Source organism: Myotis brandtii, unplaced genomic scaffold (genome assembly GCF_000412655.1).
Source record: "Myotis brandtii unplaced genomic scaffold, ASM41265v1 scaffold475, whole genome shotgun sequence".
NCBI classification, from domain to species: domain Eukaryota; kingdom Metazoa; phylum Chordata; class Mammalia; order Chiroptera; family Vespertilionidae; genus Myotis; species Myotis brandtii.
In genome coordinates, this window is record NW_005368148.1 from 3909047 (window position 1) to 3921291 (window position 12245).

The 12245-nt window shown below is 37.4% G+C and overlaps 1 protein-coding gene across 3 annotated transcripts in view; it reads left to right on the top strand.

Annotated features, from left to right (window-relative positions):
- The first annotated feature begins 2440 nt into the window (after positions 1-2440).
- Positions 2441-12245, top strand: part of LOC102239233 (gastric triacylglycerol lipase) — a 13653-nt gene continuing 3848 nt past the window's right edge. The window contains exons 1-7 of one of the 3 annotated variants that reach the window (XM_014547466.1): positions 2441-2537; positions 6486-6601; positions 6759-6876; positions 7683-7881; positions 9003-9112; positions 10713-10849; positions 11869-12015. In XM_014547466.1, coding sequence (XP_014402952.1) covers positions 6497-6601; positions 6759-6876; positions 7683-7881; positions 9003-9112; positions 10713-10849; positions 11869-12015 — 816 coding nt within the window. In that variant the 5' untranslated portion in view covers positions 2441-2537; positions 6486-6496. Of the gene's footprint in view, positions 2538-6475; positions 6602-6758; positions 6877-7682; positions 7882-9002; positions 9113-10712; positions 10850-11868; positions 12016-12245 lie in introns of those variants that run through there. The other 2 variants (XM_005875955.2, XM_014547467.1) reach the window with 2 other exon arrangements.

The following is a 12245-nucleotide window of genomic DNA, read 5'->3' on the forward strand; positions in this document are numbered from 1 at the left end:
TCATACCAACTCTTACTCTGCCATCTTCCTCCAGCTCTTCAAGCTAGCCCCCCTGCCCCACCTGTCTGTGGGAACGGGCTCTGGGTGACCTCCCTGAGCTCAGACTGTGGACCCAGAGACCTCATGGAAGAGTGCCCGGCCGGGCCCGGGCAGGAGCCAGTGCAGAACTACCAGGGCAGAGTTGCTTCGGTGTCTCGGTGAAGTTTGCAACTGACCCAAGGAGGAAACCCGAGAGTGGAAAGGCGGGGAGGCATGAACTGCCAGCACTTTAGCCACTTGAAAACAGCTCCACTTGGAATGTGAGGCAGTTGTATGTTCAGCTGAGAAGTGAGGGGGCTGAACTCCACTGTCACTGGGCTCCTGTCAGTCCGAGGCCCAAGCGTCCACCACGACAAGGAAAGAACAGAGCGAGGGGCCCGGAGGAAGGGAGGACAATTGAAGAAAACCGTGTCTAGACTTTCCCCAGCTCTCTGCTTCTTTCTGTTGCCTACAAGAGCCCCAGGCCTGGCCACAGTTCTGTCTCCACCTTTTAGTCCCCTATTTCCAACCACAGAGGAAAGAAATAAGGAAGGAGTCTGTGCTGCCTTCAGAAAGTATCTATATACCTGATCGACCAGTTGCCTTCCACAGAGGGAGGCCAGACTGCAGCTTAGGCCCGCTCCCCACAGGGATATCCGTAGGACATCCTGTGAGGGCTCCCAGACTGTTAGAGGGGGCAGGCTGGGCTGAGGGATGCCCCCCAGTGCACAAATTTTTGTGCACCGGGCCTCTAGTATTTATATATGTCCAGATTCTGACTCCAAATTATTTTCAGCCACAGTAAAAGGCCAAAGGAACACATCCTGCATTCTCTCGTTTAAATCTACACAAGCAATGACATGAAGAAACATGGTTAATCTACTTCCCACCTCCTAGTGAAGTAAATTCAAATTGCATTAGGATAGCGAGCAAAACCCTCTCCCTTCGTGTTGATCTTTATGAGAATGTGTCACCATCTTTTACTTTCAGAAATGTTATTGTCATGAAAATCAGCCAGACTCAAGCAAAGGGAAGATATTTGCAACATAAAAATATGTAAATACACGCGGTATTGGACATATCCTAAATTGTTTTCCTAGTTTATTGAAACAATGCAACTCCAATTAATTGTATTTTGATGGTTGGTGGAAAGTTGATTTATAACTTGCCATTTTTGGTATTTAAGTATGAATAAAAAAATAATAATTTCTAAAAATAAATGGCAAACTATTTTAAGAACTCAAAATATGATTCTCTTTTTCTCTTACTATGGGCTACAGATTTGCTCATGGTGGTTGCAAAAAATCAGCTATATTTTTAAATATAAATGTTTTAATATCACAAGTCACTTGTAAACATAATAATAATATTCAAACTCCAAACAATGATTTTATATAATGAAAATGATACCACCCATATGTTTTTAAAGGGTGGGATTGGGTTTGGTACTATATATTAGCTAGACTATTGTTTGAAGGGTTAGAGACCCTGATCAAAGACCATGATAAAACACTAATCTTTGCTGATTACATATATTTGCAGGTGGTTATCTAACCATCCGGTCAGAATAGTTTGTGCACTGTATTTTTAAAAATCAAAGAGACCTTTTGTTATCTCAGGCCTTTTTATCTGAGCCATACTGCATAATAATTTGCATTATACCGTGGGTTTAACAGTTTTTATATGTTTAAGATATCAAGAATAATTTTGAATGTTTTCAAAATCATTAGTCATCAAAACTCCTTTGGCCAATATTTATGATTGTTAAAAGTTGAAGGGGTGAGCCCTAACCGACTTGGCTCAGTAGGTAGAGCGTTAGCCTGCGGACTGAAGGGTCCCGGGTTCGATTCCGGTCAAGGGCATGTACCTTGGTTGCGGGCACATCCCCAGTAGGGGGTGTGCAGGAGGCAGCTGATTGATGTTTCTCTCTCATCAATGTTTCTAACTCTCTATCCCTCTCCCTTCCTCTCTGTAAAAAAGTCAATAAAATACATTTAAAAAAAAAAGTTGAAGGGGTGAACTCAATACTATGTGAAATTGAATGTAGTATTTTAAAAAATTAATTGAATTTATTGGGGTGACATTGGTTCACAAAATCATACAGGCTTCAGTGTATAACTCAATAAAACTTTGTCTGCACACTGCATCATGTGGCCATAACCCCAAGTAAAGTTTATTTCCATCCCCATTTTCCCCTCCTTTGCCCACCTCTTCCTACTCCCCACCCCACTTCCTTTTGGCTGTAGCCACTCTGCTGTGTGTGTCTTTGTGTTATATGTATGGGGTTTTTGTGTGTGTGTTTGTGTGTTCTTGCTTAATCCCTTCACCTTGAGTATAATATTTGAGTTTTAGGTTTGTCCTTTTATAATTAGATGATGTTGAGATATTAAAGACATGGCAATTTAATCAGTGAGTGAGTAATTCTGGCCATTGTTGAGCTTTTGTATATAAGAAGTAAGTGCAAGATTAACAAAAAAACTAACTATCCAGCAAAACATAGTCCTATATCTGAGGAGACTGTGAGTATAGCTTCTGTTGAGCAAAATTAATATTTGAGTTATTAGATTCATTTTTTTCTTTAACCCAATTGTGCATTCTTAAAAGCCTATATATTTGTTGATTATTGATCTATATAAATGTTTCTATTTGAATTAAAACTTATTCTTCTGGGATTTGATTTATTTTTTCATTTATTTTTATCTGTACATAGGATTTTGAATTACTAGATGACAAATGTGTTTATTAATTCAGCATTTTAGTAATGAATGTTTAATGTGCGTCTAATATCTTTTATTTTCCTTTTTGAGAAGTAATAGATCAGCCCTCATATGAACTGACTTTATTGATATGCTATATTGAATCATTTCATTTCATCCAAATCAACTGCTATTGAATTAACCATTGTAAATACTGTTGTTAAATTTTATAGGCTACTAATGTATTTATTTAAATTATAAATCCCTAAAAATAAGTTTAGACCAAATTATGTAACTCTCTCTGTGGATATTCCCAGTTGTTCCAAGTAGATGCTGGGCTAGGTTATCCTAAAGAAGCATTGTAGTGGAGAAGAACATAGTCTTTGGAGATATACTACCTAGTCTCAAAAATGGGCTCAGTTGCTTTCTACATACTTTTAGCCTTGGTTTTCTCATCTGTAAAATGGGGAATATAATGCTACCTAACTCATAGGCTTAGCATGAGAATTAAGTGAGGTGCTACTAAAATATCACTGCATTATTCCAATGTTTAATAGATGCCTAACATGTTCTTAATAACTTTCCTTTTACTATCTTAATGAATTCTTATGATAACTTCAGAACCTGCACTATTACTGGCCCTATTTTATGGAATAGGAAACCATCTTAAAGAAGGTATCTCTATTGCACATACAACATGTCAAACACACTATCCAGCACATAGCAAGCACTCTGTAATGTAAGTGTTGTTACTGCCATTATTCTAGAACTTGTCATTAGGTATTTTGAGAACACTAGTCTGCCTTTGAACTTAATAAATATTTATTGAATTATTAATTTCAGGCACACTAAAAATAAATTGCTTTAATACTGTCCTCTACATGGCATTCCTTCAAATATTTGAGGACAAATATCCCTTCTCCCTTGAAACTTTTCCCCAGCTTAGTACCTGAAGATTCTCAAACTTGTAGTTGGTGATGTTCTGGGTCTAATGTCAAATATTCTGACTGTGCTGAGAAACAAGTGATAATTGCCATCAGAAGATAAAAAATCTAGCCAGTTTGGCTCAGTGAATAGAGGGCCAGCCTATAGACTAAAGGGTCCCTGGTTCGATTCCCGTCAAGGGCACATGCCTGGGTAGTGGGCTTGATCCCCAGTAGGCGTCGTGCAGGAGGCAGCCAATCAATGATTTTCTGTCTCATCATTGATGTTTCTATCTCTCTCTCCCTCTCCCTTCCTATCTGTAATATATATATAGATCAGCCCTCATATGAACTGACATATATATATATATGTACAGTGCTGTCAAAATGGTCATTTGGGAAAAAAGAAAGCATATAAGTTGTAATTTTAATAAAAATGTAAAACTTGAATGGAACACTAGTTCAGTTCTACTGAGTTTGAGTATATTTAAAATTCCTAGTTACTGTGTGAGAGAAAATGCTGACCAGTAGCCCAGGGACAACATGTTGACAAGCAAGGCTGATAAGTTTTAAGTTGGGCAACCCAGGTGAAGCTGGGACCTACTAAGTTTTTATGAGAGATTAGAGCTAATATGCTCATCAGTTAGGCTACTTTCAATGTAAAACATTTCATTCATTTTATAGCAAGCACATTTTGTCATTGGCCTCCTGGCCTATATTGCTTTACAACTACAAGAAGCCTAACAATTTCAGTGTTTTATTTTTACTTTTAAAAGTATACCAATTTATTTTCATAAATGGTGCTATATCCACTGTACTATGTGTACTAAATATACTGTATTCAGTGCCTTGCTCTTACAATTCATCTAGGATAACTTTTCAGATAAGCACAAATAGATCTACCTCACTATTCTCCTTGAACAATATGCATGGCATTCTGTGGTGTGGTTGTACAATAATTTAAAATTATGTTCTCTACTGATAGGCATTTAGGTTGTTTCCAATCTTTCCTCTTATAAATAATGTTGTAATGAACATCTTAGTACATGCATTTTAGACACATTATTAATTGTATTTGAAGCTAAATTTCTAAATGTGGAATGGAAGGGATATGTATTTTTTTTTAATTTTTTCATTCCTCTTGAAAGACCTTGCAAAAATTTATATTCCCATAAATAACATTTAAGTGCCTGTTTTATCTAACTTTGCCATTATTGTAATTTATCAAGCTTTACTTGATAAAGGTGGAAAGTATTATAACATTCTTGTTTTAATTTATATTTCATTGATGATAGATGAAATTAAGAACATTTGCAAATGTTTTTAAGTCTTATGGTTTTATATAAAAAGCTTTTTTATGTACTGTACCAATTTCTATTGCTGTTGCTCTTTTTCTTACTGATTTATAAAAGCTAACTAGATATGAAAGAAATTAATCTTTTGTCATAGGAGCTGAAAATATTTTATGGAGATTGACATATTTTTTTGACTTTTTAAAATAGCTTATAAAAGCCAGTCAATTTTGATAAAGCAATTATGGGAAAGATCTATTATTTAAACAATAGCACTAAGTCAAACTACTTGAAACTGTCATTAAATTATCTAAGAAGTAGGTTGCTATTTTTTACCTATAAAATATGGGTAGGCTGAATTGGAAAATTGCTTTTCAAATCATTTTCAAATCATGATACAGATTTTCCTTTTTGTTGCTTAAAGCTTGTGAAAAAAATATATTCTACCGTCCAATACATTGACACTTTATATTTGTCAAGGCCTACCTAAGTAATTTCAATTAGGTAATAGCACTGAAAAAAATTAAAAGTGCAAAAGCTTTCCTAAAATTATATTCATATGTTACTCTAGTTATGGTAGCATTTTGAGAAGGTGGAGGTAGCTTCTAAATCCACATAATTACCTCATGATAAATATTTATGGAGTGACTATTATCACAATATTTAAAACATTATAATTGTTTTGAATACTTGTTATATTGAGATAGCATCTAGAAGAATCAAATGCCCATACAATGCCTCACACACACACCCCAACTTTCGACTCTCAAAATAAGATAAATATAAGGCATAATTGGAATATAACATTATGCCAGACAATTAGAAGACTTTTTAAAAAATTTTTTTTTATTGATTTCAGAGAGGAAGGGAGGGGAAGAGAGAGATAGAAACATCAATGATGAGAGAAAATCGATTAGCTGCCTCCTGCACACCCACTACTTGGGATCGACCCCACAACCTGGGCATGTGCCCCTGACCAGAATCGAACTCAGGACCCTTCAGTCTGTAGGCTGGTGCTCTGTCCACTAAGCCAAACCAGCTAGGGCTAGAAGACTTTTTAAATCCTTACCTGAGGACATGTTTTTATTGATTTTAGAGAGATTAGAAGGGAGAAAGAGAGAGAAAAACAAACATTGATGTGAAAGAGAAACATTGATAGGTTGTCTCCTGTATGTGCTCAGACCAGAGATAAAATCTACAACCTAGGTATGTGCCTTGACCGGGAACCAAACCCACAACCTTTTGGTGTATGGGACAACACTCCAACCCACTGAGCAACCCAGCCAGGGCAGAAGACATTTTATTAATCAATTAAGTTTTGTTCAATATCACTTCAAAACCAAATGGAAATGTTCCTAAACAAAAGGAATCAAATATAGGGAAAACATGTTAAGCATTAAAATGCCTGGGCTAACATCCACGTCTCAGGTTTTTGCTCAACAGAATATAATAAAACCTAAGCATTTCTCTACTTTACATGAAGATAAAATGAACAAAAATAGGAGGAATGAAAGTGTAATAGATTAACCATGGCACAAACTATTCTTCTATTTCAGGCAGAACCAAAATGTGGTTACTATTAACAGTGGCAAGTTTGATATCTGCTCTTGGAACTACACACGGTTTCTTTGGAACATTAAGTCATGAAAGCCCTGAAGTGACTATGAATATTGTAAGTTACTGGAGGAAAAACACACACCTACAAAACCAAGATATTACCATGACTTAGGATTATAGTAGCTTTTACATTCTTAATTAAATATAACAATATCTGCTTACTAGATGCATTTAAGAAGTAAACTAAAAAAGTTTTGATTTTTCCTCACCAGAGTCAGATGATTTCTTATTGGGGATACCCAAGTGAAGAATATGAAGTCATAACTGAAGATGGTTATATTCTAGAGGTCTACAGAATTCCTTATGGGAAGAAAAATGCAGAGAATAGAGGTATAACCTTCTTCGCCTTTTTCTTTTTCCCCTCCCCCTTCTTTCTTCCTCCTTCCCTCTCTCTTTTCCACCATTCATGCCTTCCTTGTTCTTTTCCTCCTCTTTCTCCACCTTTAATTTTTTTCCTAGACTTAATCCTTGATCATTCTGGAAATGCAACAGTGATGAAGTCATTTCTTCAAGGAGGTCACCATCAAACGAATGAGAGGCATAAACAGATGATTATAATAGTGTGTGATCAGAGCAATGCTAGAAGTGTGCACAGGATATGAAGCTAGAAGTCCTGACAAAGCACCTAACGAGGAGAAGTGAAGGAAAGCTTGCTCTCTGAAATTAAACTGAGCGCAGTCCTAGAGGATCTAGGAGAGAGAGCCAGTGTGTGTGTTGCAGAGGGAGAAAGGGGAGGTAATTCAAGGCTCATTTGCTAAACAAGATAAAGGTCATTTTTGCTAGTACTATTAAAAATTTATCTTTTTCTCATTGTAGAAAAGTTATTCAGTACAAAAAGTATACAATTAAGCAAGGCCACTTAAATTAACATCATGTTGAATTTTTTAGGATATAATTTTTTCACTAGTTTTTGGAGGCATAATTGGCATATGATAAACTGCACATATTTAAAGTCTATCATTTGATAAGTTTTGTCATCTGAGAAACTATCACCATACTTAAGGTAGGTGACTAAAATAATAGTCAACTCAAGCAAATGTTTAATTCTAGTGATATGAAAGTCTGTTTCTATCATTATAACTTATCTTAGAATGAGAAATGTGTTTTTACAGCTTTTAAATAATATTCTTCTTTAGGCCAGAGACCTGTTGTGTTTTTGCAACATGGTTTGCTCACATCAGCCACAAACTGGATTGCCAACCTGCCCAACAACAGCCTGGGCTTCCTTCTGGCCGATGCTGGTTATGACGTGTGGCTGGGGAACAGCAGGGGAAACACCTGGGCCAGGAGAAATATATACTATTCACCAAACTCCGCTGAATTCTGGGCTTTCAGGTAAAGAAAAGGAACAATTAACAAGGGACACAAAAGTAAATATTGAGTTTAAAAAGCATGGGTGTTCACCCCATTCAATTCAGTCCCACTTCAATATATTATATTCCAAGTAAGAAGAGAAGGAAGTAATTTTCATTCTAATTGTTTCTTGGATTCTTCCATACACCTCATTGCAAGGGCAATTTTTTCTCCCAGGGTAGTTTTTCACTTTCTGTGATCTCATTACCCAGTATTTGGGAATTACGCTTTATGTTTCTGATTATGCTTTTCCAAATGGAATGAGCACAATGACTGAAGCAAGGACATTTTCTCTCCAGAGTAGATTTGAAAAGAAACATCCATATGGATTCAAGAGGATGTTAAACCTAGTTGGGGGTTAAGAACAGCAATCTGAGTCAATATTACTATCGAGGTTGGGGTAGGAGCAATGAAATTTGACACCATGGACATATTATCAAAGCCTTTCTGTTAGGGTCCCTTTTGTGCCTTATTCCTGAAAATTACTCATGGAAGTGGAGAACTGAAAACAATTTAGCTAATAATGCTGAAGCACAAAAATGCTCAGAACTGAAAGGAAGCCTGTGTGTCCTGACTATAGTGAGGAAGAGGGAGAGCGACATGAGAGGAGACTAGAGATGTTGACAAGGGCCAGATGTTGACAAGGGCTGTGTAGGCCATGGTAGGGCCTTGCAGCTCATTCTAAATTTAATGAGTTGCCAAAGAAAAGTTTTAAACAAGGGAGCAGCATAATCCTATTTTCACTTTCAAAAGTCATTCGGGCTGATTTGTGAAGAATAAAATAGAGAGGGATATGGTTCATATGAAACAACAGTGGAACACTGCATACAAATTATTATTAATTCTGACATTGTTTTAGGGATAGAAATAATCCTAGCTACAGATATTACCTTGCTTTGATTAAAATGTGGCTTTAATGCTGTGCTTCAGAAATGATGTCAACTGTTTATAAGAAGCCACCCCAAAGAGCACCTGGCATTCACTAATGCTTAGAGAATCTAGTGTTCAATTTCTCAAAGGGAGCCAGAGCTATAAACATGTTTGACTTTTAGAAATTATAGCAAGGAAATATGTTGTCTTATTTTGTCTTTTTTTTCTTGCAGCTTCGATGAAATGGCTAAATATGACCTTCCAGCCACAATTGACTTCATTGTAAAGAAAACTGGACAGGAAAAGCTACACTATGTTGGCCATTCCCAGGGCACCACCATTGGTGGGTAAAGTAGTCAGAGAAGGTGGTTTAATTCACATAGACCCTTTCCAGTTGTTATGCAGATGTGTTAGTCATTGTGCTTATTGCTTTCCATTCATTACATATATTCATTCCATTCATTACATATATTCATTACATATGTTGTTGTCTTCAACAACCTGATGGTATAGGAACAATTATTATTCCTATTGTATACATGGGGAAACAAACAGGGGGTAAATAATTTGTGCAAAGTAACATAGTTATTACAAACTAGAGGCCTGGTGCACGAAATTCATGCACTGGAGGAGAGGTGTCCCTCAGCCCAGCCTGTGCCCTCTCGCAATCCGGGAGCCCTCGGGGGATGTCCGACTGCCGGAGAATGTTGTGAGCAGGCCTAAGCCAACAGTCAGACATCCTTAGCACTGCCGTGGAGGTGGGAGAGGCTCCCGCCACTGTCACTGTGCTCACCAGCCTGGCTTCTGGCTGAGCGGCACTCCCCCTGTGGGAGCATATTGACCATCAGGGGGCAGCTCCTGTGTTGAGCGTCTGCCCCCTGCTGGTCAGTGTGCATCATAGTGACCAGTCGTTCCATTGTTTGGTTGATTTTCATATTAGCCTTTTATTATATAGGATGAGGTAGCTCATTTACCAGCCCAGGCACTCTGACTCCCAAGCCCATGCTTTGAAACATTGCACCACACAGCCTCTGAACTGAATTGATTCCATTCACTCAGTCATATTAATCGGGCACCTACCAGATGACCCGAGAATACAGCAATAAATAAAACAGATTAAAATCTCTGTCTTCCTACTACTTATATTCCAGTGAGAGGAGGCAGAGAAAATAACAAAGATTAAAAAGTAAAATATAAAGTTGATTAGATAATGGTAATGCTATGGAAAGAAAAGTAAATGAAGAAAGGATATTAGAAAGCATCAGAGGGGTGCACGGCGATTTTAAATAGGGGACAGCACCAACCACTCTCTAAGCCAGGGGTCCTCAAACTACGGCCCGCGGGCCACATGCAAATACAAATATTGTATTTGTTCCCGTTTTGTTTTTTTACTTCAAAGTAAGATATGTGCAGTATGCATAGGAATTTGTTCATAGTTTTTTTTTAAACTATAGTCCGGCCCTCCAACCATCTGAGGGACTGTGAACTGGCCCCCTGTTTAAAAAGTTTGAGGACCCCTGCCTAAGCAATGAAGGAGGTCAGGGAGTGAGGCGTGGGCATTGCATACTTGGAAGACTGGTGTTCCAGGAAGAGGGAATGGCAAGTGCAAATGATCTGAGCCTGGAGTAGTACAAATAACTCTTTTTTGCAACAATATGATTATCCTATTTCTAAAGTCAGATAAAAGAGCTCATTACAACTTTTTAAAAGCTCTAGCCCCGTATCCTCATAGAGAATCTGTGGGGGGGGGGAATAAATATTAAAAAATAATAGAATCTGATTAAATTGAACAAGCACTGATGGTTAATCTCCCAGGTTTCATCAGATGGCAATCCTATTAAACCTAAAGTAATGTCACAGTTGTAACATACATGCATGCACACACACACACACACACACACACACACACACACTTCACCTATTTCTTTGTCGTTCTGTTTCAGGTTTTATTGCCTTTTCTACTAATCCCAAACTGGCTAAAAAAATCAAAGCCTTCTACGCATTAGCTCCAGTTGCTACTGTGAAATACATCAAAAGCCCGTTGAAAGAACTTAAACTTATTCCTTCATTCCTCTTTAAGGTATGTGATTCTTCTTAACACAATGTAAGATATCAAATTGCCCATGGATTTCAAAGGGATGGAAAGACGCAAAAACACCTAGTGACCAATCATGTTTGCATTCAGAATAAAGATGTACATTTTTACTAGTACTCTACTAGTTCTTGCATAGCACTGGCCACGTTTGAATACCCACTACAGCCTGTGAGATCCCTGTACATTTCTTTGTTCTTGATTACTTTGTGTGGCTTAGCAATGCCCTCATAGATATTTCATATACCAAGCACTCCATTCAGCTCTGTCAAGACTGGGATTCCACCACTGGAGCAGGGAAGGGGAAATAAAACCAAAACAAAATAGTCCAATAAGAACTGAAACTAGCCCTAACTGGTTTGGCTCAGTGGATAGAGTGTCGGCCTGCGGACTGAAGGGTCCCAGGTTCAATTCCGGTCAAGGGCATGTACCTTGGTTGCGGGCACATCCCCAATAGGGGGAGTACAAAAGGCAGCTGATTGATGTTTCTCTCTCATCTATGTTCCTAACTCTCTATCCCTCTCCCTTCCTCTCTGTAAAAAATCAATAAAATATATATTTTTTAAAAACTACTTAGCCTCCTTGTCTTTCTGAAGACTTAGCTGAAAATATGGTTCAGCGTCACCATTTTCCTTTCTTATCTTTTCATGATTTATTATTGAAATCACACATCTTTAACTTAGTTGTGACATTCTGCATTCTGCCATGCTGTTTTATGATTTTATTTCATAACTCTTATTACCCCAACTAGACTCTAATTCTTTTGTGTTTCATTCTCAGCAGTCAGTACAGTTCTCAATGTAACACCAAATACCCAGTATTAATATATCCCCTGCTTATTCCACAACTTTATTGTGGGAATTATTTGAATATGTTTGAAATTCCTAAAACAGCATTAAAAATATGAAAATATCAGCCTATTTACACCTGAACTGGTAAATTAGACAAATTAATTAGTACTTTCTGCAGCTCGATTTTTCTAATCCTCTGATGCTTTTATTTTTCAGGTTATATTTGGTAACAAAGAATTCTTCCCACATAATTATTTTGATGAATTCCTGGGCACTGAATTGTGTTCCCGGAAGATACTAAATGAGCTCTGCAGCAATGCTTTATTTATTATTTGTGGATTCGACCATAAGAACTTGAACATGGTTTGTATGCATTGAAATTTCTATTCTGAATATTTGGAGCAACAGTTTTTTATTACTTGTCCCATCATCACTTAGAAATGGTACTTTATAAGAACTAGGAGTAGCTTCAGAATTGTGTAGGTGATATGCAGATAAGCCTATCAGAAATCAGAAGTCATTGCTCCCAGTTTTGTCCCCTGCAGCTCCCTTCCATCACCCCATTGTCCCTTTATGTAGAAAAAATAATCACA